This window comes from Rhea americana, unplaced genomic scaffold, assembly GCF_003343005.1.
Source record: "Rhea americana isolate MKP2758 unplaced genomic scaffold, rheAme1 scaffold_45, whole genome shotgun sequence".
Lineage (NCBI taxonomy): Eukaryota > Metazoa > Chordata > Aves > Rheiformes > Rheidae > Rhea > Rhea americana.
The window spans coordinates 1454754-1481119 of record NW_028186590.1 but is presented as its reverse complement, the minus strand read 5'-3'; the positions used below and the strand labels follow the sequence as shown (position 1 = coordinate 1481119).

Sequence of the window (26366 nt, the reverse complement as noted above, 5' to 3'; positions counted from 1 at the left end):
AAAACTGCTGCAACAATACAATCCAGGAAGGATGGTATTCTGTATCTGCCACCAACCCTGACCTCTCAGATAACATTTGTACATCAAATAAATCATTTATGACAAAATGGAAAGCCACCAAGTCACAGTTTTGTAAAACTGACACAACCTCAAAAGAGCCCCAGAACTGCCTTGCAAATCAGGCAGGCAAGTGGGACTTGGAGCATCTGAGCTGCATCCTTGCCTATGCCACAGGCTTCATGTTACCAGAAGTAAATCATCTCTCTGTTTCAGTCTTTCTATCTTCAAAAATGGACAGAATAYTTCCCTACTTTAATAAACCGTATCTTTTCATCACTCTTTTAAAGTAAGTGAAGTATCCAGTTACTGCATTGATGAACATCTCTGTTAAGCCTATAAACAAAACCAGTGTTCAACAACAGAAAATGCCTTTACTCTAGAGTGCCTTCCTAAACTCTGGTTTCTTTCTTCCCTTCCCACTATTTTGTTCCACTGATACGTCTGTATAATAGACTCTCAGTCTCTACAGATGAAAAAGAAGCATTACTACTGGTTTTCAAGAGTGGAAGCAATGAGATTAACAGGAGTTGAAGAATTATTGTCAAAGCAATTTCTGCCTTTTCAAYGAGAATTTTGCACATCTGCCACTTTGGACATTTTTCAAACTTGCTCCTTTGCAAATACCAATCAAAAGCTCACTTGAGCAGGGTTTGCTTGTTTTTGGTCTGTGTATCAAGTTGTGCAATTGAGGGATCTGAAGCGCAGAGAGAGTATGGTTGTATGAATAAGAAAAGAACTGAAAATGTGTCCTGATTGTTTTCCAAAATTACAAACAGGTTTCAGATGTTATTTGTGTTAAACAGGCAGGAACAAAAATACAGGTGCTTAAGAGGAAACAGCTACAAGCTGTGTAATTACTGTGTTTTACAATATCTTTTTCTCTCTTAACTTTTATATTTCACCTCATTTATGTGAAGATGAGACTGATGAAAAAGTCTACCCATCCTCACAGTCTATGCAGTAAAATGTGTAATGATTAAATTGCTATTTGCTATATAYTGTTAAACAATAAAGTTGGGATATGTTGGCAGAAAAATAGCAAAGAATACTAGTTTTAAGAGGATGAATAATCTCAATCGYGGTACACTAACCTGTGATTCAGGAGACCTGAAGTTTATATTTCCCTGTTTTGCCACAGACAGCTTCTTTGCCAAGATTATACTTGGCCAAATCACATAGCCTTCATGTTCCCTACCTTAAAAAAACAATGATTGTATTTTCCTTCTGCTGCACAGCAACACTGATCAGAGTTCATACCCTGTCTCACCCCAGACAACACTATTATATTGGCAGAAGTCTGTAGCACAACTCTAGCCTACTACTCTTTTTATATTTTAAACAATCTGATGTTCCACCATAATAAATGGGAATTATTGAGAAGTGGAATTCSTCCAGTCAGAACAGTTCTAGGGGAGACACTGAAAACTGAAACAGAAGAGATGAAGTTAACCCTTTTCTTCTATCCTGTAGCATACCTATACAGAAACACCCTGCAGCTGGTTAGTGTGAAAATAAAGAAAAGGGTCRTATGCAACTAAAAGCAAAAATAAACTCCACTGAGCACTAAACAGGTTTTGTTAGCTTTGTGCTATAGTCTGTAGTGTTGCATTTCACTACCAGTAACGCTCACAAATAACAGTGTAATACATAAAGCAGGGCCAGACACCATGCAGATTGGAACTATTTCCCGATAGTGGCAACCTACATGATCTTCTCGCCTTAACAGAGTCAGGCAGCARTGCTACCGTCTTAGACCAGAAAAGTATTTTGGCTGAGTGAAGATTTGAGAGTTGGGCCAAGAACAGTTAAAATACTAAGTTCAGACCCTTCCCATAAAATTGGTTTTAAATTTTGAAAAAAAAAAATTTTTTTTGTTGGAACAGGAATGACTATACCTTATACTTATGCAAAAAGCTACGCTTTGCTGGCAATCCCTTCTGTGTAGCTAAGACCTGTAGGTATTTGTGTTAGCAGTTACTGCAGAAGAAAGCTACCAGTTTAATTCTTCAGTAAGATCAAAATGCTGTGCTTGTAACCTCACGTCAGCATCCTCCTCTTTTGTTTCATAAAATCAGCATTTTGATTTTTGACAAAGAATCAYGTAGAGGGAGATAACAGTATGGGAAAGAGGCAATATCTCTTGGGTTAAGACCTAAGAAGAAAATGCAAGTAAGAAAATGTATAAAATGTATTTGAAGACTGCAGGAATTTTGATTTCAGAACCAGAACATGTAGAACACTTCTGATGCAGCAAGGAATACTGTAATTAACAGAAGCTTTAAACTGCTGTCTGGACTCTTTAAAGGGGGAAGGGCTCAGAAAGCACTAGAGGGAGCTGCTGTTCTACTGAAGCCATTCGGATTCCTTGTTTCCAGCATAAATCGTTATGCACTGAAGTGTGACAAGTGTGAGCACACATCTCAGCTCTCTAGTACTGAAATAACAGAACAACACTCAGAAATAACAGCAGGCAGCAAAGACCAAAACCATGAGTTCTGAACTAAGGGTATAACAGAACATTTTTAAATTGTACAATGTAGAATAAACCTTAAAAAAATGCTCAAAAGAGCTGAAGATCATCATCCAGGGAAACTGATGGAAATATTTTTATAATCCATCAGTAAAAATCCTCACCGACTCCTTGACTTTTGTGGGCACAGGCTTTACTCCAAAGGGAAAAATTATTCAACAAAATGAATCCCTGGAAGAAGATGCATAGAAAGTACCACTTTACCTAAGTAATTTCATGCAATAGATCTACATTTTGACACTGAYGTAGGTTCTTAACCAAAGATGTGCAGATGATGTTAAAGGAATTGAAACTCAGTACAAACATGAATTTTATTGAAAAAAATCCTCAGAAATTACATTAGAAAAAAAATGATGAACCACTGAGACTGGCTTAGAAAAGTCAGATTAGCGGCAGATGAAGAAATAAACAAAATCTTAATTGCTGCTGACTTACACCCCTTCCACAAATAGGTAAAAAATAATTATTTTAACTTACAAAAATTCACACCCCTGAGAAGTGTCAAGTTTGACTGTTTCCCCTTTTGACTGCTCTGAATGTGGTCTCAAAAGCTTCCCCCCCAACCACTTTTTTTTTTTTTTTTTGGACTGTCTTTTATATCAAATCCCCTGAGCATTGTATCAAATCAACAGTTCAGCAGTTTCTTCCTCAAGGAGGCAGAACTTTCCTGCTGAAAGTTTCTCTTGTCATTGTTGAGCAGTTGGCTGTTTTACTAATATCTAAATTAAGTACTCCTTTATTAATTTCACACACTCAGTGTGTAGTGGAGCTACCTTAACAATTAATGACTGACCCTCTTTCCTCTCGAATACAGATTTCTTATGTTTCTGAAACAGTAATCAAACACCTACTTCACTTTTTCCAGAACATCTAATTTTAAAATGTTAAGGCAATAGGTTAAGCATTTTGTAACCTATCTACACCAATTTTATGATAGCTGCTACCCCACAGGTGTGATAGTTTTGTTGCTTAACTATGGTGATACTGCCAATGCACATTACTGTGTATTCCAGCTTACTGTATGCTTTTTGTGTGTGTCATACTCTCAGTCTTGAAAGAGGAATACAAAATGTTGGTGCAGGCGTATCCAAAATAAGCATTGTATCAGAATAGTTATACCAGAAAAAAATATCTCTAAACAAGATCTAGGCTATGAGTGCTTGAGGAATGCTTTTGTGATATGTAGCATTTCTATACTGTACCCATACAGAGATCATCATATGGGTGCTGTTATATTGACAAAGTTGAGCTTTACATTGTTGTAAGAAAATCTGAAATAGGTTTCAGTAATAAAAAAGCAGTTTTGCTTCCGCTAGTGATTTCTGGTATGTCTGTGAAAGACCATGCATCTTCACATGCCTGAGCAGCCAGCAGAGCTCTGATGGCAGAATTCTACAGGGAGAAACAGCTTTATACTGGTTCACATGAAACTGAGTTGGTTAAGTCTAACATTGACCTCTGCTATAGTTAGCCTTTTTTCTTTTAACGATCATTTTTGGTATTTGCATGAAGATTCTGTATTGTTTCTCTGTTTGGATTCCTGCAGCCTGCATTTTGGCATGAGGATCCCTAAACTGTAACTGTACAAAAGACTCAAATATGTAAGGCTTCAATGTCGCTATGTAGAGGAAGAGAGGAAGATAGAGGGATTTTTAACTATTTTGCTTTATGCAGAATAAATGAAAAACAACATCAACTTCCCTAAGAAATGTGTTTCTAAACACATTTTGCAAGGAAATAGGGAAAAAATATGACACAGAATTGTAAAAGTTGCACTATTTTGTTTTCAGATAATTATAAGTGACATCTATTTCATTTTATTCATTCCATTTCATGCTGCAGTCCACTATTCTCTTCTCTAGAAATAAGACTAAAAGTTTCCACTTGCAGTGAGGTTCAAGTAGATTAGTCAAATGGTTTGATGTAGAGGCTACTGGCCTTCATCTATTTCAGGTAAGCCGAAGAAGGAATCACAGAACCTGATCTGAAACTAAGAATGGAAAGCAGCAGAAGTTTTCTTAACCTACAAGCAAATGGCGGCTTTGTGTTTCTGCATGATAGCGTGTTTACAATACAATATAAAGGGAACGGTACAAATATGATCAAATCTTCTTCTATCAAAGGCTGCATTCATTCAAGGCCTAAATTGCCCAGACCCACGTCCAACTTCACATTTGAAATCATATATCTCTTAAAAGAAAACCCCAAATCCAGAAGGTCTTAGATCTGAACTAAAACATTTAATGCTTCATTAAAAATCCTTTCACAGAGTTTTGTATTTCTTAATCTTTTAATTCTTCAGTAAACTCATTTGATCTACAGCTGATTGCTCTTTGCAGTGCTTGGTATAATCCTCCCCATCATTCAGACAGTTGGCACATGCTTCATACGGTCCTTCATCTTTCAAATTACCCCTCTGAGACAGAAATTATCCCATCTTAAACAGAACATCATGCATTTTGTAACCTGAATGAATGCACAGTATTCACATTTAGCATATATGGCCAGTCTTTCTTTAAAATGCCAGACAGTTTGTTTCTTCCATTGAGGTTTGCATCTTGTTCTTTCCATCCTGTAACCCTGTATTGGTTTGTGTAGTCTCTTATTTGTGGCTCCAGCTCTTTTGCCTTTGCTCTATCAGAAGGCTGGGAGTGGTAGCTTTTTGACACAGCATGGCGAACACTGATCTATTGTCTTCAAGTATAATTATTATTAGATAATCTGATATAAATGCTAACAAAATTCATCATCCTAGGTTGGAGTGAAAATTTCCTATTCCCCTGTTTGGTACTCACAGGAGGTCCTGGCGGTCCTGGTTTTCCAGGGAGTCCTGGTTTGCCTCGTCTTCCCTGATAACCAAAAGAAAAACAGATGCTTATAAACATTACAGCTAATGACTGATTTGTAATAAGACCTCTGTTTAAAAGGAATGTTTATTGTTACGCTTACAAGCAAAAAAACAAGAACTTTCCAAAATTAATACTTTATACCAGTCATAGTATACATGCATCACTGTAACATTTATTGTCACACTTTAAAGCTATGTCTCAGAAGGGAGTGCATATTGATAGGATTGTAACATACAGAACATCTTGATGATATCTGAAGAAAATACATCTGAGTATTCTTTACTCATAATAATCTTTACTGCCAAAAAGAAATCTGAAGCACATTTTTAGAAACAAAGTTGAGAACAACTAATATTTAGGCGCCATAGTAAAAAAATATATATATATATCCATAAAGACTAAATTTTGCCCTTGCATCTGATAAAGCTAAATTACAATAAAAAGCATCAGAGGAATGCCCTGCTGAAAACTTGGCTTTAGAAGTTAAAAAATGATAATGCTGGCTGACAGCGCACGTCCCGTTGTTCAAAACTACTTCTGTATTTCATTAAATGACAATCTCACACAAACCGCAGAAGCAATCTAAGGAACAGAGAGGAGAAACCCAGCTTCAGTCTTTACAGGGCTCTAACCTGTAGAAAACTCTTCTTGTGCTCTGCCTCTCCTTGATCTTAAACTATATTCTGGCTAAACAAAATGATAAAAGTTCTTCTTCCTGCGCTGTAGCTCCCAAGGGTAACCCAAACGCCAGGAACCTCCTGAGAAGCAGGAGACAGGGATTTGAAGCCCTTCCGGCTGAAGGAAGAACCGAACTAGGTCTGTGGGGCTACGTTCCCTCCACTGGGCTACGACACACAACGTGGACAGTGCTACCACCGTTTTGTGAAGGTCCTCAGTCAGCCAGTACGGTTCAAGGGCAGCTCATAAAAAAAAAACAAACCAAAACAAAAAAACCAGCACATTTGGAGTGTCCAACTCCTGGGTCTTAACTAGCYGAGACGTGTTATGTGCTGAGCTGTTTAATCCGGTCAGTAGCGGCACACGCAGAGCTGTAAGTGGGGCAGCTCCGGCTGAATCTCCGAAGCAAGGTGGTGCGAGGTGCCTCCCGGCGGCGCTGCCCTCGCCGCCCGCACTCACCCCCAACCCCAACCCCGTGACGTGCCCTCCGCTGCGGGGGTGCCGCGTGACCAACCACAGCGGGTGAGGACAGCCTACGAGAAAGAAAAGTTATCTGTAACTTTGACCAGTTCCTCGATTCAGCTCACTGAATCACCACCTGGTTTGGCGTAGCCGGGCCCAGCACTGGGAGAGGCACGAAGAAAGAGGGTCTGTTGTTCGCCCTCAGCGCCACCAAAATAAACACTCGCGCAGCTTCAGAGCGTGCTGCTTTGGGCCTTGATCCTTCAGGCCAAACTCCCATTTGGACTGTAACTCCCAAAGCTGAGACGTGCCACTTTTGGACTGCTCTTCAGTTCAGAAATACTGATGGAAATTAATGCAGCCTCTTTGAAACCCAGAGAACTTGCATTAGAAGCTATGGAGAACAGACTGAAATATAATGATCTAAGTAATAAACAAATATAAATTGTTTCCTACCTTTTMAATATTTCCCCTGAGTTATAATGATCTATACTGTTGACTTCTTGAAACACCTTCCTTTTCCTGTTTGGACTTATTTAAAGTATACTGAGGATGACACTTAAAATCACAAGTCTAAACAAAGCATGGAGGAAGTGTCAAGGGAAAGAAGGCAGGGCTCTGACTGGCAGCCACAACTGCGAACGAGGTGTTAATTACACAGGAAAACACCGAATATGTTCAGAAGGCATTTTTTCTTYTTTACAAGATGAGCTATAATGTGATTTATGGCAGTTTGCAAAGTCAAAAYTGAGCACATGACAAACTTTCTGGAAATTATATGAAAACTAAAATATTCTGGTGTAGCTATTTTTCTCTGTAATTTGTTAATTACTAGAACACTTACCTGGTGAAACATAAAATAAACACTTTCCCTACCTTTTATTCAACCAGTGTATTACCAGACATTCTAGTACATGCCATACATACAAGAAAAGATGTAGAACAACAACACACAGATCTGTAGGTTTAGAGGAGCAAAAGTTTATGAAAATATTACTATAAGGGAAAATTTCCAAGAATTCAAGTTATACCTTTCTATAATGTGTTTTTATCTTATATTCTTCATTTTCCTTCTACATTTCTGGCCAACATAAAAGGCAGAAAAACAAATTTCTTTAATGATGCATAACAATAAAAACATACTTTTACAAACATGAACATTTCTGATTAAGCTGTTTGGCAATATGCAAATAATGTAGTGGTATTAGCCCTTTTCTTAGCTCATAAGAACCATTTAACCACCTAGCTTTAAGAAACAATGGTATTATGGCCAATGCAGTGATCATTATAAACTTAGAAAAATATTTAAAATGTTTCTCTGAAATGAAGCATCAGCTTCTTCTAGAGGAACAAAACCTTTTTTTTCTATAAGCTTCCTTCTGAACTATTGAATATACTGAACTATATCGAATTTTAACACAGAAATATGTAAAAGACCACTACTGAAGCAACGCCTTTCAGATAGAGATTTCAGTTTTATGGATACACACACAGCTCCACCTACTTACCAACAGCTTTCCAGCTGCAGTGCAGAAAAAATAAAATATATAGCATGGCAAAATTGTAAGTAGTGAAAAATGGYTTAACCTTCTGTTTAGATAACATAATTAAACCAATTAATAATTTTTTTTCTGAGAAGCCCACTAAGGTCTTGCCTTGAGCAGACCGCGAGCCAGACTGGGACTAAATACCTACAATATGATTCCGAGTCTTTCTTCTAGCAAGAAGGAAGGAGGGAGAAGKATCTCCATGCCCTTCCTGGCTCACGGAGAGGGCTTAGCTGGGAGCCACAGTTCCAGCCTCCTTCTCAGAAGCGGGTATCAGCGGCCGCGTGGGAGCTGCGCTCCCCGGGGTGCTGCAGCGCAGGGGGCAGGCAGCCGGCGCGGGAGGCCAAAGGAGCCCTGCTCCCTCGCCCCGCTGCCAGCCGACGCGCACGGATTACAACGAGCAAAAGGAGGGTTGCCCAGGCACAGCGTGTCATTTTYGGTGGGCACGTTCCCTAAAAGTGAGGAACTGAAAGTGAATTTCGTTACCTTTATTTAGTTGAATTCACTGAGCAAATAAAGCACCTCAAAATATAAATACAAAAGTAAATACTCCAGGTACGACGCACTTGCTTTATCTAAATTAAAAATGCAACATCACCTAACATGACTTAAAATAAAAAAGTGGTGCTAACAAGTTTTTTTGAGACTATGTAGAATAGCATCTAAGGAAAACAAAAACATAACAGTTGCTGACATTTCCTTTGTGCTGCATACATTTTTTTGGTAATTAATACGATAAGTTATCTAAATGTTACTGATATTTTATCCCAGCCTCTTTACTCATGCCTGACCTGAACTAATTTGACAGTAGGCTACTTTCCCCTTTTCCTTAGAACAAACTTCAGCCCTCATACACACATAAATCATTCAAATAATAACTGCTTGGTCATAGGCAAACACGACAAAATATTAAAATTAATATAAAGGAGTCAGCAATCCCCAGYTGAGCGCCTGGATGAAGTATGCAGTCAACTGAACTTTCTGTTCCTCTCTTATTCACCCCTTCTGCTAATCAAAAAGACTCGACAAGTTTTGCCTCGAACTGGATGGAAAGAAAGCACTTCAGAACAGGCGCTCTGAGCATCCTACCAGATGTTAGTACTCCAATTCTGGCTACAGCCTCTGAGCACTACCATAGGCCTAATAAATAATGAAAGAACTTCCTTAACTTTATACTGTATCATACTACATCTAGCTAGTCACATATTTCTAAGAATAGAAGAGTAAGATTACTCTTAGTGTCTAGAATAAACTGTAGATTATTTTAGGATAAAAATAAGAAGAGATACATAYGAGCTCTGACATGATTTATGAAAGTGAATTAAGAATTTAAAGAACTCATACRAGTATGAAGGGAAAAGTTCTTAAAATGTCTATGTGAATTTTCAAGGGGAATAACTAATTAGCAGTCTCTGAAACACACCATCGCATTTCAAAAMAGGAACTAGTATACTAGAGAAAGTAGGAAGTTGGGCTTTAAAGTCTTAACTATTTTAGGTACTATACGAGATAAATGAGGCTTGTATCAACTTGTTTGCCAAGCTAAACTAAGATTCTCTCGAACAAACTTGAAAAGCAGACTGACAAAGTGACAAATACTCCCAAAATGGGAATGAAGTGGAAAGCAAAGACTCACGTCTCAGAGTGTCYGATCCATTTGGACACCCCGTCAACCCACTAGGTACCTAAAAGCACAACCACGCAAGCACAGTTCTGGGTAATTAAAARGTTGTTTCTCTACACGCCCAGAGCTGCCGCTATGCAGCCTGCCGATCGTCAGTGCTACACTAATTCAGAATTCACAAATACWCACAAGGGACCTTCCCTTGCCTCAGTCCTCTGAGCTAACTAACCCAGCGGGCATTCTCCAAATATGCCTAACCCATACAGAGGGATCTCTACACATAACATAAAATACTTGCCTTCATTAATATKGGAAAAAAGGTCACGGCATATCTCCTTATCTTCTAACAACCCAGTCATACAAGGTGCTTTTCTCAGGCTGCCCCGCAAAAAAAGTCAATGTAATTAAACGAAAGATCTCACTTTGTCTTCCTGTTTTCCCTGGCTGCCTGTACTCACGACTCTGTGTTCATGGCTACTTACCTGGAGCATGCAGAGCCCACCAAAAGCCAACTCTAATCCAGGAGAAAACCAGCCCAGCCTCAAACTGATGACAATACTTTGCTGCACGGTTTAACGTAAGCAGTTTGTCAAATAGCTGTATTAGGCCAATGAAGGCAAGACATCACACGGAGTATYGGAGAGAAAGCCAGTTCAAAAGGTAATTGTAAAAGGAAAATAAGAATTAATCACAAAAATCGGAGGAATCACCCATCTAACTGTGTACTCTTTTCTCTGACTGGAACAGAGACAGAAGGAACTGTAATTACAGAACAGTGCACGTCTATTTGCCATTTAACCACCTGATTCTGCACCCACAGCGGTTGATAGGAGTTCTGGCACCAACGCAAGAAAGTCTCACAGCTCGGCTCTTCTGTCGTCTGAACTGGGAATTCAGCCTGTAGCCAATGAACTCCACTAGGGCATCTGGACTTAAATGTACAACTCCTTCCTTGATCTTTTCAATCTTGGCCTTGAGGATATATGATGGTAGCCAGGATACTACAAATTAACCTCAACATTTAATTCTAAGCTTGAATAAACTCAAAGGAAATAAGATCAGAAGTCAAGAATTTTAGCTGTTTGCAAAAAGCAAGCAAGAGTGTATGCCTCGTATCCCACTAAAGCCTTTCACAGACAAACGGCTCACAGAGGAAAAGAGCAAATAAGACCCTATACTGCTGTTTTGGAAGAAAATAGTCACTGGGGAATTCTTTGCTAATACAGAAGCATTCCATCACTTAGCCTCGGCTCTAATTTTGGTAACGATTTCCAAWAAATTCTAGTTCCATTATTTTTGTATTTATAAAATGCTAAAAAGATAATCTAGCCAGGTTATATATTATTCTTCATATATATTTAATAAACATTTTAAAAGTCCTTAAACAAAGGATAGCACTGTCAGCAAGTAAAATTCTGCAACTTAAAATCTCCAATACCTCTATTTCTAACAAATTTCTACGAAAAATGGGTCACAGCTTCTGATGAAGTGTACTCACAAAAAAGTGCATTTGGAATGCAAAATGCATTTTAATGTGCATTTTAAATGCATTACAAAGTGCAAAACCCCTACAAGTGATTTTGAATTAAAATGCACTTGCAATTGTTTTTCAACTTCATTCACATTTCTTCTTAGACTTTTTAGATTAAGAAAATAAAAAATGAGAAAATTATTTTCTGACAAATCTGTTTTCAGCCTTCTAAATTACAACTTCTTTTCACCTCACTTTTAAAAGCCAAAGTGGCAAAAATATACACTTTGCATCTATGTCCTGCCTTTGTCATTCTTTGCTTTTAGTTTAGAAATTTTCCGGTAGAAAAACTGAAAATTATTTCCTTATTTTACATTAACCATTTCCATCCTGTTAAAGACCTGAGTGAAGGAATCTGCAGCACTGCAACTAAAGGATGAAATCAGACTGGAGCTTTCCATCCTTAAAACCAGCTTCCATCAAAATCAGGAAGGACAGAGAAGATTAAAAGAGATTCCAGGGTTCCAAAGCTGTAGCTGTGAAAAACGCTGTTTGTGTTGTGCCTGAAGCCTAACCTGCTATGCAGTTATCATCACTGCTCTGTAAAGCTTGCTTTACAACTTGTTGAATATGACATCTAGTCACTGAACTAGAAGACAAATTATGWCAAAGAAAGGTTAAAGTTCTATAAGCCACATAAATGCAATCTGCATTTAAATAAATTTTGATATTTGTACAATACTTTAAATAAATAAATCAAGACAATTTATCCTTTGCATTTATTTATTTATAAAGATTTTCCCATGTGTTATAATTTTATTTGTGCTTGGCAGAAAAGCTTGTAATCTCAGAAAGTAAATTGGGTATTAACGTAAAGCAAGTAATGTAATTTTGCAAGCTCCCTCCAAACACAGTTTTAGTGAGATCAATGCTGAAACACTAGCTATGACATTCCAAAGGACTGTCAGTTTTATGAGGCTTTAATTTATTACAAAGATAATGCTAACAATAACCTCCTCTTAAGTGAAGTATTTGATACTATAAACACAACGACTGCAAATAAGGAAGTTGTTTCAAAAATATTTACTCCAAGACACCTGCAACTTCCCTAGGAATATGCAGTCAAGAATACGGCTACAGTCCTACAGAAAGATTTGTAAATGCTTTGAACTGAATTCATTATTAGAACCAAGGAAACAACCAAGGTGGAGAATGAGTCAGTTTAAATATATAGGAAACATTTAAAAAAATCCTACCAACCCATAAAAATGAAGTTATTGGCAGCTATACTGATAAAAATCTAGAGTTAGTTAAATTAAAGTTGAGAATAAAAAATGAACCATCTCTAGATTTCWTAGCAGAAATATCAGTAAGTTTTTCTGTAGCTTTGCTTTAAGAGAATTTTTCAAATTCACTAAAATCATATATAAAAATTAAATAGTGTTTTCAATTTTTTTAAATATATCAAGTTCAGGGAAAATCTCTACTGCAAAAATATCTATCTGAGAAATCATTGATTTCCAAAACCTTTGGAATTTTACCTTTGAAATAAAAATTTCACTTCACTGCATTTGACACAGTGAAGGCAGAGTCTGGAAAACTCAATACAGCCTTATATTTATAAACAGTACAAGCTTGAAGAAAGTACAGTAACACAATAAAAAAATAAGGCTAGAAAAAAACACCTCACATGGGAAATTGAAGTACATCAGTTCAATTTACTTGAAAATAAATGCAAAGGTGATTTGATTACTGAGAAAAAAAATGTACATTAAATGTGTCCTTAATGTTATTCAGGCAGACATAACAAAAAACAGTTGCTGGAGGCTGAAGCTACATGCTCAAGTGAAAAAAATACATTTTGAAATATGTGAATGACTAGAAAACACTGAAACAAAATGTCAAGATGACTGATGAAGTGTCTTGCTGATGCCTTTCAGGTGGAAACTACTTCTATAGAAGATTCACTTAGCAAAATTTCTGGGGCCGTGCAGGAATGCTGAGAGAAATACAATCTCCTGCATAACGCAAGAAGCCAGAAGAGATAACATAGTGGTCCACTGTGGTCCAAGTTCCATGCAATCCTTGATCAGCACCTAAACTTTCTGTGTTTCCCGATCAGTAATATTGCACCATCAACCATATCACATCTGGGTAACATCTAATTATCTTCCAAAGCACCTCATTTAACTTTGAACACTGCTGTAATAGTACCAAGTTGTTGCAGYAGATTGCCCAGAGAGGTTGTGGAATCTCCTTCTCTGGAGATCTTCAAGGCCCACCTGGATGCAACCCCGTCTAACATGCTCTAGGTGACCCTGCTTGAGCAGGCGGGTTGGACTAGATGATCTCCAGAGGTCCCTTCCAACCTCACTGATTCTGTGATTCTGTGATTCTGTAGTAATATACTGCTCTGAGAGCCTAAAGCCAACAGGAGGAACATCGTAAAACTACGCACAAAGGCAATATCCACAGAACGGTCTAGTGTCTCTCGTTCAGGAATGAGTAAGAGGGAATGACTAGCCATCTCTACTCATTTCTCCCAGTGAGTAGAATTAAAAATAGAGGATATTATTTAGCAAGGTCTCATGTCTAACATAAGATGCATAATAATTCATTTCACTAAAGAAGAAAAAAACAAAAATTTTGTACAAATTCATTAGCGGTAGAGCAAGGAGGAACATAGGGCTTGCCTTTTTTTTTTTTTTAATTACAGCAAAGTTTTGAAGACTGCTTGAGATGAATGTAACTCACTTTGGAAAAAGGAAATTAAAAGACTGTCAACTGGAACGTACTGATCAACTTAGAAGAGGGCAAGATCTTCTGTATGATTAAGTGATAGGTATTCTATTACATAGTCACAAGTAATGAAAGCCACAGATTACTGCTTTTTAAGAGAAACTTGTCTTTAAAGCTCTAAGAACCTGGGCTAACTTAAAAAGAAATAGCAAGGAAAAAATGCACAATACAGGCAAGGAAAATGTGTAGCTTTTCTTTTTGTATATAAACAATGAATTCTAGAAAATATGCTCAACTTCTGGAAAGTACATGACAGGCAGACCTTTCAGTATATTACTTGTTTTGAGAAAAAAACACTTTTACAAATAATCAAATCTGAAAGGAGTGCAGTATGAGTATGAAGGAGGTATAGGAACATAAATTTGGGGAATATAATTAAGCATAATATGAATTTTTGGCATAAGACATTAAAAATGAAAAACATCAATTCTCAAAGAAAATATTGTAGCAACTTCACCCCTTTTCTTCTTTGGTTTGGTATCTACTCTACAATCCCACTAGAGCCTTTCCTAGAAGAGTGTATTATTTAGGCTAATATTACATGCCTCTGAAATATAAATGGAATTATGCACTATATCTTATTGCAGAGATTAATAGCATAACATCTTCAGAATTAGTAATGCTTAACATCACTTTTTTACTTTGCAGATTGGTTTCTGGAGTAATATTACTTAGAAAGAAATACCAATATCTGAATCACTAGTGACAAAAAAAAAGACAAAAATTCTAAACTAATAGCATTCTGCTTATATCCGAGAGTATCTGTCTTGACAGGTAATGTTACTTTTTTATACTTTTTTACATGGATATTCAGCTAGCGCTGGTCATCTGTTTCTTAGCATTCCAGAAAACAAAAGATAGACATTTTTACTTGAATTGCTAATATTATAAAGATAAGAATTATTCATTTGGTAAAGATTACATATCAGGGCCTTTTACACTGTATCAATGAAAATGCTTTATATCAAAATTAACCTTGCTTGAGCAATTAGAACAAAACAGAACTAGAGTTGTAGGCAGGATAAATGTTTCCCTATATTATTGTTTATATCTATATGTCTCCCTCTACTATTTTCTTCTGCCATAACCATTGCTACATGACCAGAGAAAGAATGGGTGCTAACGAGTTTACTGTGATAAACACAACCAATACATTTGCAAAATACTGGACTATTAACATATTTTTTTATTGAGAAAAGATATTTTTTATGAATTATGCTATTGCAAAAATATGAAAAAAGTGATATGCATATGAATTCCTCTTTTTCTTCTCCATAACTGCACCACTTCAAATTTTTAGTGGGTTTGAGATTTTCTCCTAAGTGAAGACAAAAAATAGAACATGTATATCAATATAGGAGCCTGTATCACTGCTTTCMGGTTTCATCTCTCTCATTCTGACCCTACACTGCATTTCTGTAAACATATCACATTAGTGTACACTTTCTTCCTCAATCTCTTTCATCATTCGGGAGATCTGTAAAGCATCCAGGAGGATCAACTTGGACACAAGACATTTCACAAATTTTGTTGTCAAGTTATCTGTGTGCCATCATTTAAAAGCAGAAGAACCTAAACTGCTCAAAAACTGAGGGGCAAGATCATAATCCAGCATGACCATATAGTGATGTATCAGATCATCAAGACACAGAAAGTCATACAGTTACGATTTTATTAATCACATGTTGACTCAAATGATATAACTGCATCTCTAACATGTATTAGATAAAACTGTTAATATTTGATTTGAAATCATGCACTGATATATCTTTGCTCTTGAAATAAAAGCCTATAGTCATCATTTTATTCAGTGAGATGACTGTAAATTTGTGCTTGTTAATAGATTTCACATACATGTCAATAAACTTTTCAAGCCTGGCATAATTTTGAACTAAGAATCTACAAAGCRTTATTGTTATAATTACATACAATTATAGATAACTATTTATTATGTTTCTATAATAATAATTACATCATATAAGTTTTGATACAGAATTTTCCTGTGAGGTGAAAGAAATATTACTATCCAGGCTTATTTCTCTTAAAATGGGTAGATATTTGTCCTAGGTTCCTTCTATGGTCAACAGACTGATCCACTTTGAGACTGGTTCCCATCTTCACTATCTGTTGATAGTTCTAGTATTAAACTCTGTGATCTTGGATGATAAGAAACAAAATCTCATTTCTAAGCAATATGAAAATGAAATGAAAATGCTTGGCTCAGGCCAAGTCAAAGATGGGAGTAAGCCACTGGGGCAGAGAGTTTCTTCTTCCAGTTCCATGTGATTTTATGCTCTCTCTTACCTAAGTCACTAGCTCTAACATGAGCCTTCCACATATTYGAGTTTTTGACAGATCACCATTAACACTATCAATTTTCCTCAGTTCCTTAGATCTCCTTTTAATGTATGTTCAGAGGCTTCTAACTCACACACTTAATATTTCTTGTCTGCATTCCCTTTTAATCTAATTAAGCCTAATTTTCAAAAGCGCTGAACACTTAAAAATGTTGCTGAAATAAGTAGAAATTAGAACTTTGAATATGTCAAGTACTATGCAAATGAAAAGTATAAAAAAATCAAAGTTCCCAAAGTATGGCATGCCAACTGAATAGATACTTCCAATATTTTTTTAATATGTTACAATTCCGATATGTAAAATGAACACAATAGCAAATTTAGATGGACATTATGATGGAAAAAACTCATCAGTTAGTTATACACTCAATATGGTGCCTTAATGCTCAAAAGAAAGCCCATGAGAAAACTGGTAACTTCATACAATATGTGAGATTTGGAAGATCTGCTGCAAGTATTATGGGGAACATGACATCCATAATTAAGTAAAAAGGAATATTAAATAGACATTAGATGTGTCCTGCCCTGTTTGTCATTAAACAGAGCAGAGATCTTGTTAAAGTCAGTATGTTATTGTATAATTAAATGTATTGGAAATGTAAATCTTCATGGGAGTTGAATAAAGACTGCAAACCACATTATTAATTCTTGGGTGGTGGCGGTGGCTAGTAGAATATTAAAAAAAGAACATGAGTATTGTTGTGAACATTTCACTGGTAGGAAGATAAAGACAGATGCTGAGACTCTGAAGTCTGCTGTTCCCATTGTTTGGCTCAAGGCAACCGTGTGCGAGGCTGAGATTATAGAACAATCAGTACCCTGTTTATACACACACTGGCATACAACAGCAGCTTGGTTTTATGTGTGAACAGGAAATGACTATTATAAATTTATCAATCCCCTGATTTCCACTGCGAAATAGAAAAAAAAAATCTCCATAACCGTTTATCCAGCATAATATATTATGTTACATGTTAACTCAGAGTCTTTGCCTCAGAAAGTTAAGAAATTCAAAGAAATAACTGTCTCCAAAACACAGTCATATTTATACTTGTTCCCAAAGGAGAAACWCAAAATTGTGTACTTTTGTAGATTCAATACACCACAGAAAAACATGCCAAAACTGGATATCTGCAGCTTTTTCATACCTCCTATCTCTTAAATGCATAGCAGCAAGTCATAATAATTATAAAACCCYGAACAGCAAACACATAATCCCACGTTTATGTTCTCTACATAACTTCTGCTACACCCTTACTATACTATTCTTGTTTGAATGGATTCTCTATCCTTACTTYGAAACTTAAAAGCCTCAGCTTTCAAATATTAATGTTTAGCTTAAATGAAATTTAGTACTACTTTTATAACTTCAAGAAATAACAAGCTACTGTTTAAGTAAACAACAACAATACAGCTTTGAGGCCTACAGGTCATTACTCATTTTGTTAAAGACCCGGTCTTATGTCAATATTATTACTATTATTAGAATTAYTAAACTGGCCTTTAAAAATTCTACTGATTAGGAGTCTCTGTAGTCAACTAAGATCAACAATGAATGGTACTAAGTGCTTTCACTACAGATAATTTAAATCAGATACTACAAATCATGATGCCGAAATTAACCAAGAATTGTTGACACAACTAAATTGAAAACCACCCATTGGGCTCAATTTAATTTGGATAACTATTGAAGCACTTAAATCTGAGTGTCTTCCCGAACTTTTAGGAGCGGACTCTCAAGAACAAATTATTTCTTGAGGTATCAGAATWACAAACACCATTATATCATTATCTTTTCTGCTGAACTACCAAATTCAGCAAGTTAGGGAAAGCAAAGGCATAAGAAACAGAGAAACCTGTCAACTACTTCATTACAATAACAGCCCGAATAACCAAGGTTTATTTCATGTCTTGAACATAATTTTTAACTGTTCTTTCTCCTATTATTTTTTTTYCCCTTTCTTTGTGTATGTATGCTAGGGCTTGCTAATCATGTAGTAGTAACAATGACAAAAATTGCCTCATTAGTTCTGATTTCTGTTAATATTTTGGATAATGACCCTAAATTCAGATTTTCATGTATCCTAGATATAGTAAGATACGGCCTATTCCTGCAATMAAACTAAAACTTTGGAGCAATTTTATTATTGTTTGATTTAAAATTACAGCAGAAGCATGTTGGGCAAATGACAATATCTGCACYTGTGCTGTCAGTCATTAAAACATTTTAGATGGTTTAAATTGTTAAATCTCCTTCAACTGAGGAGAAACCTCAAATGTCAAAGCTCAGTTTGTTGTCAGCATGCTTCATACTCAGCTGCTACCTTTCAATTTTTTATTAGTGCTTAGAAAGAAGCAACACATCAAGGTCAGTGAGCACAGCCACCAGTTGTTCACAGAGTTTACTCACCCTTTGACCTTCTCTGCCAGGTGGACCTTGGGGACCCTCCAGTCCTGGCAAACCCTGAAAATACAAACATTAAGCAAATATAACATTCAATGCTATTTTCATCCTGCATTATTCTACGCAAGTGAGACTATGCCAAAGAGCCAGATGTCAAGACAAAGCATTTATTTCTGATARTAAAAATAGGTTACTCATAATAACAACCGCTTTCAGGGTGATGTTATATTCAAGAGCGGAAAAAGTGCAAACAATAATTACTAATCACATTCCTCCAYGTAAAGACTGAATCACTTGGAAAAGGAGAGGTAAGTCAGCACTACTTAAACATAATTATAATTAGCTACAGCTTTTATGAACAGTTACTTATCTTTTTAAGGTAGGATGCCATAACAGACAAGCTATATTAAATGAATGACAACTTTACAACTCAAATTCAAATAGAGGCAGTGGAGAGAAAGGGGAAAGGAAAGGGACAGGCTCACATGGCCTAAATATAGTAGAAGGCCTTATGCTTTCTCTACTGTAAGAATCAGCTCTCTGCAGTCTCCCCTGTGCACCTGGCTGGGCTTTCCCAAACCCTCGTGAGCCCCCTCTTTGCTCGCTGCCCTGACCGGGCACAGGAGATTCGGGTATCTGGCTATGCACTCTACTCCTGCGCCTTCCTTTTGAATTCAATGCAAGGATCTGTCCCTCCAGTCACAGAATCGGAGACTCTTTGTGAGGCTTTAATTTTATATCTGATTAACATACAATATAATCATAAAGCCATCAAGTAACAGCTTTGTCCTTAGAACAATGCCCCTCTCRCTTTATCAGTCATCCTGGAACATAAATACCTCTTAAAATGACTTTAGGGAAGCTATCCAATTTCCATTTTAGTCATAAAAAGTATGACATGAGCTTTGAAACAATCAGCAAAAAATACTRATTTTTTTATAATTAAAATTAAAAGAAATTAAAAGAAATTTCAGCGTAATGTTGCATATTCTTACAGGGTATTACAAATCTAAATAATTTTAGTTTGTTTAACAACAGTTTGAAATATTAATTTCTTAATCATTTAAATTTCTCAGATCCAGTTATTAGTTCAGTTCTACTTATACACCTCGTGAAATTTAGAACTCCTTATTTAGAATCAGTTATGTATCCTTGCTGTATTGCCCCAAAAAGGATAAACTGAGACCCCAYAAGAATTATATTTTAACAAAGATGTCCGAATTTCCAGAAACGAACTTCAAAAAACTTCATGATCTCTAATTCCCAAGATAAACTTGAGAAAGTAACTTGACCATGTCAAAATTGCTTGCTTCAAGTGACATTATTACTTGATTAAAATGAAGTCTGRCTTCAATTTTAAATAAAAGTACTCAGTTCAAGAATTTTCTTATCATTTCTTCACCTTCAACTACTGAAGTTAGAGGAATACCTCAGACATTATTTCACTATGGAATATTTCTTCTTTCACCTCAATTTCTAATGTTAATGAGGTAAGATATAGGAWCTTTAACAAAACTGCTGCATACTTTTTATTTCCTTTATTTTCCCCAAAGTTTATGGAGCCTGAATATGCATGACAATTACAAACATAATATGCCCAATAAATTACAATATGTTAATTACAATGCAGTTATGTGGCTTATACATTGCTTATAAAGCAATATGTGAATACAAGCTCTGTAAATCTTATTTTTTTCTCTCCGAAGTAGTTTGAAAATTTGCTAAGCATTCTCACTGGCTAACTATTATGAAAATTCTATCTTTGTAGAGAAATTCTGGGAATTCAGGAAGAGGTGGAGTTTTGTTAATATTTCATTTTTAGTGACAATTTGATGGAGGCGAATGAGATGAAGCTCTGCAACGTCTGTTTTATGAGGGCGGAAATACTTAGCCTCACATATCTGTACCAACGAGGCTCCAAGGGGATAAGAATTCTACAACAATATATCTGCACAATAATGATAATTAATAGCCAACTTTTTTTTTTTAATTCCAGACTTTTATTCTGTTTCTTCTCTCTCTACAATATTATTGTCAAGAAAAAGGAACCAGATAAGAGGGTTTATCTTCAAGGAAAGGGAGGAGAGCTGCTTACAATTGGTAAGTAGGCAGGGAGGACTACACTGTACAAGGAGCCACATCCTGACATTGAAACTGAGGTAAAAGTTCACATTAACTTCAGAGGGATCTTTGGTTTAACAAGTGATAGGACAACATGGACCATGTTAACTAACATGGCTGTAAAACCATAATAGCCTAGCAATGGTAACGAACCAGCAACACCATCCACTACTCACTGAATGAGATCCTCGATAAAACTAACTACAACCTTTAAATCACTGCCGAAAGAAACCTGCAGAAAGAACGAAAGAAAAACTTTCTCAACAGCAAAATCTCTGTAAAGGGATAAGTACAACATTGCCAGMTGAATTCCTATAAAAATTGTCAGTGAACTAAAAAGTTCATCATGGAAAAGGAGAATATATTTGTGAGATGACAGAGCGAAGTATCTACTTAGTCTCTCCCCTACTTGATTTCTGAAGATCTTCCTCTGGAGATCAATGATCCACTTGCTGAAATTATAGAAGGCTCAGCTGGTAGGCAACAGAACTTCCCACCACCACAGATGGAAAGAGAAAGAAATAGAATATATACTGTCATATGGCTATATGGAATATTCTGCTGATTGTGGTGAAAATCTTCATATACAAAAGCAATCTATTTTACATGTACTATTTTCCCAAGTGAACAGAGCTGTAACATCCAAAGCAATTAAAATGATCCTTTATCTGTTAATTTTTACTCAGGCAGTCTGGTACTGGCAAGGGCATGGGGATGGCAATGGGGCAAAAGGTGTATGAATAGCACAAGACAAAAGGAGATATAAAAAAACAGCACTATTCCAGTGGCATCAGTTGCACAGGAAAATACAAGGCATCCTTACAGAGATGGCCTAATACACCTGCGATTTTCCTGACTTTGTCAGGCCACCTTTGAGATCAGARGATGATGCCTTTCTAAGTACTTTGTGCAGAAGTGAATTAAAATAACGTATGTAGTTTTTATGGCCTGTATCTTTCTTTGGTCAGGTAAGTCCCTGGGAGTTATGTGCCTAAAGAAGCTTGCTAAACATGAAGTGGAAATATATTTCAAACATTAATGTGCAGCTTAGAGGGAAAAGCCAGTGAGCTAAAAGTGGGCTCAGGTGTACCTGAAACTTGGGAAGATTGCAGTGAGTGAGAAGGGCTACAAAAGGAGACAAAACTTGGTATATAGCCAAACAGTCCTGAAAATGAAGTTGACAGTGGAAACCTGTGAATTCTTTTATGAAGAAGTAAACAGTAATGGAAAGTTTGGGCAAAAGAAAATATACTGGTTGTGAAGTCAGATAAAGAAAAAGCAGATATTCCTGGAAGCACAACCTCACAAGTATTTCAACAAACTGATGATCAAAACTTAGATTAAGGTTTAGTCTAAAGGAAAACGTGGTGGTTTTAAAAAATGCTACAGTAGAATAAATGGAGTTACAAAATAATTTGCATCTCATATTAAAAATATCTGTAGCAAATAAACTATTATGTAGTTATGACATCACAAAAATGTCAGGACTATTATGAAATAATTAGATWTATATTTCGTTGAACATCTTAACCATCTTAATCGTTCATAATACAAAATGATTATTAAAATTTGCAGACAACAMACTCTAGGTTAACATTTTTGGCAAGTAACTGGAGATACAATCTTATGAGAGTTACTAAACTTAAGATGGGAGAAGTGAAATGTGTTTGGAAGGTAGCTGATAGAAATATCAGCTAACAGTCCAGCCAGTTAAACTGTTTTAAGTTTCATAAGGTATCAGTTTAAAGTGTACTAGCTGGCATGTAAGTATCAGAAGCTGTGTATTACAGGAGAAGGGCTAAAATCCTGTCATGTGACYATACAAATACAAAAAAAAAATTGTAATTACCTGTTATATGAAGATTAATGTCTACAGAGATACTGTGGAGACTTGGTTCATAATTTAATAGTTCAAAGTAACTGCCTAAGAACACACTCTGAACAAAAACAAAGCATTTATCATGACCTCTTGGTCAATTTAAAAAAAAAAAAAACAAAACAGCTGAAGTGGAAGAGTGAAGTTACTTAAAGTTGTTATTCATATTACTTCCCCCGGAAGCTTGCAGCTGATGCCAAAAGCATATTCAACAAGTATTATACAAGTAAGTATATTTTTAGTATTCTGAAAGTTACTTCAAAATGTACCTAATGGTTTTTGAAACAGAAGGCTAGACAGCTGCTTTATGCACTGTTAGGTGGTATTGCTGAAATAGATTCCAAATACAACAGCCTTTCCTTCTCAACACAAATTAGCTATATAATGCAAATGCTAACAGTAATACAAAAGGTCTCATTAAGCACAAGAAGTGCTTCATCGTAGACCTTTACAGATTATTTTTCCAACTCCTCTACATAAAACTGATTTCATCCATTTTTTTCCCTCATTATGAATTCAGGCTCACATATGACCCCAAGTTTGTATGGAAAAAAATTCTACTAGGCAAGGAGAAAGTGCATAAAGTTTAGTGAGGCAAGTCAAGCAAAGACACAGACAAAGCCTAAATTAGCTATGCAGAAACATCTCTTGTGGCAATGTAAGAACAGGTCATTTCTGGCCATCTGAATATGTGAGTTTTTATCACTTACTAAAAAGATTCAGCTGTCACAGACAATATTTGGCAGAGCAGTTTGGAAATTAGATGTTTATAATCAGAAAGGTATAGTTCTACTGAAACAGTACATAAGCAAGTCAACAATAGAATTTTCTTTTATAAGTGAATTGCTGGGCGATTCCCACTGCAGAAACTTGACCTAGTTCTTCAACGCACAGTTCTCACTAGTATTAAAAACAGTTCTGGCACGCTGATAAATCAAGTATACAGTGATCTATCTGTGAAGTCCACAAGTACAGCACTATAAGTCAGGTAAAAAGTGACCACTGATTTCAAGAAGAATCCTTAAGTGACATCATGTGGGATCACAGTAAACAGCTGCAGCCTGAAAGAACCACAGAGCATTCCCCAGCCTGCCAAAGACTGCACAAAGCATGGACAGGGTTGCTGGTGCTGCACTCAAAGCAAGGATGCCCCAGAGATGTAGGAAAAGAGACAAAATGCATCAAGATGCAGTTTAGTTATGCCTTAAATTCATCTATTCTTCTGCRAGTGTTACCAGGCAATAAATTTTACTGTGCAGGTCATGATTTTCACTGTGATCCTTCCAACCTATGTTGAGGATATTTCTCTCTCTGGCATGTTTGCACCGTATTGCAGGGAAATCGGTGGCTTCCTCTCTTTTAGGAGTGCGGTTTACCCTCAGCAAGCAAAGAAGTCAAAATCTAAATACCTAACCCAAAGTCAAGGCCACTACAATGTGACCAAGTACCTTTAAGTCAGTCTCTTTCCTGTGACTATCCCACTGCCCTCTTTTAAGTAGCCCAAATGGGTGGGTGAGGAAAAGAGAGATCTTAAATATTACTATGATACTTTCCTCTTCTTAGCTACAAGATTGTCCATTACTACACGGACAGAAACCCACAGACATAATTTGCTGTTACAGAATTTTGCTAAAATGCAAAAAATATCACAGGAAATTCACAAACAAATGGTCAATTTGCTTTGTATTACCATTTCAGTGAAGGCAATTTGACAAGCGCTTCTTTCAAATACCCATATCTTCAGCATTTCCTAATGTGATCTGGTCCCACTCACATCCCCACTGAAACAAGTGGGGTTGATGCACTGAAAGGTTTGAACTCTGCATTTGGGGGGACTGTTTTTCTCTTGAGCTCAAAGTGGAATAGGCTACATTTTCTGCTTTCAGAACTGCTGCCAACCCATTCACTTTGGTGGGAAAAAAAGATCCATTTAGCAATAAATATTTCAGATTGCATGAAAATATGATCAGCTATATTTTTGTGATAATTTATTACTGAAGCAAACAGAAAACAGGTTTCTCATTAATCTCATTTTTCTTTGGCTTTAGTCATATCTACATCTCTCTCTGGTAACTCAACTTGAAATCTGTTTTAATTTACTTCAGAGACAATCATTTCAAAGAGAAACTAGAATAGTAATTTCACAGAAGTTCACACTTTATGAACTCAGTATCTTTATTAGAAAAAAGTATAGAAAATGGTATAATTTAAATTCATCTGAAATTATTCTTTACACTGTCTACCTTTAATAAAAAAAGTATAGAGAACTTCTTAAATCATTCTTCTAATGAAGGACTTATAAATCATATTCATGCCAATTTTGCAGACTGCAAATTATTTAAAAATATATATCTGTGAGGCCAAGACATGAATCTTATCTGCATAAAGAAGATTAAAAAAAAAAAAAGAGGACTGAAAATTCTGGAAMATTTTCTATTTCATTAAACAGAGCTACCTTGACAGGATCTGCCTCCATACTTAAAAAGTATTAAAAAAAAAATCAAGGTCTACTGTGATGGTTAAATGACAGCTAATGTAAAAAAACAGAGCTGTTTAATATTTTCATGAAATTAATCTGCTTGCCATTAAAAAGCTCAAGTAGTTAAAATTCAGATTCTTCTTAGAGGGAGAGATACGACAATAGAAGATTTAGAATGAAAACAGAATAATTTTCTGTCTATACTTTCTTTAGTTACCTAATATTYCTCTCCCCCTTACTTTACATTATTATGCAAAGAGAATGAGAGAATAATATTAGTGGAGGGACTTATTAATGATGCTACTCTTTTTAAGTCATGGAAGCCATCCACAGGATATGTCTTATTTTTCAGAGTTATATAGGAAAGAAATCATTTGCATGAGTCAAGATGTGCAAAATCCAGCACTTGATTTTTCAGGGAGAATATCTGAAATACTGTCGCCCATTACAACAGTGAAAGCATACGGACAGCATATGTTACCTCTTCCGAGTTCTGTAAAAATGCCAAGTAGTTACGGTGTAATTCAAAGTATTACATAACATGAATTTGCGGATGCATTTTCTAAGCAATACCGCAGAAAACGAGCTGCGATTGCAGCTCCGGGAGCCCCCCCGTGGGAGCAGCGCTGTGGCTTGCTGCTGCCGCTGCTGCCGCCGCTGCTGCTGCCGCTGCTGCCGCTGCTGCACGTCCCGGGCGAGCGGCCAGAAGCGCCCGCGGAGCTTCGCCCGGGCCTGAACCTGCCACTTCCTCCCGCAGCCCGCGCCGCGCTGCGCTGGTCTGCGAGCTTCCCTCGGCTTGATTTCGCCAGACCTGGGAGCCAACATTTCAGCTATCTGTTTAGTAAGCAAGTCTTGGGTAYGTCTGTCTGTGAGCGACTTAAGCCTTGGCCCCTGCGTAAACACTTGGTGCCATCTGGATGAGGATCTTATAACTCCCGAAAGGGATAGGGTCACAGGAACGTACAGACGGACGCTCACTTTCCTCAGGAACTAAACGCAGCGTATCAAGTGTCGAGAGAAATATTTTTCATATATTTTACAAGGGAGATTGCTGCGCTACCTTCCCTCACCTGTCACTCTCCTGACACGATATGCACAGGCTTAAGCTG

General features: G+C 36.6%; 1 protein-coding gene across 3 annotated transcripts in view; it reads right to left on the bottom strand.

Moving 5' to 3' along the window:
- Positions 1-26366, bottom strand: part of COL19A1 (collagen type XIX alpha 1 chain) — a 213410-nt gene that overhangs the window by 66578 nt on the left and 120466 nt on the right. For all 3 annotated transcript variants that reach the window (XM_085316027.1, XM_085316028.1, XM_085316029.1), the window contains 2 exons: positions 18788-18841; positions 5386-5439 (listed from right to left, as the gene is read on the bottom strand). In XM_085316027.1, coding sequence (XP_085172153.1) covers positions 5386-5439; positions 18788-18841 — 108 coding nt within the window. The remainder of the gene's footprint in view (positions 1-5385; positions 5440-18787; positions 18842-26366) is intronic.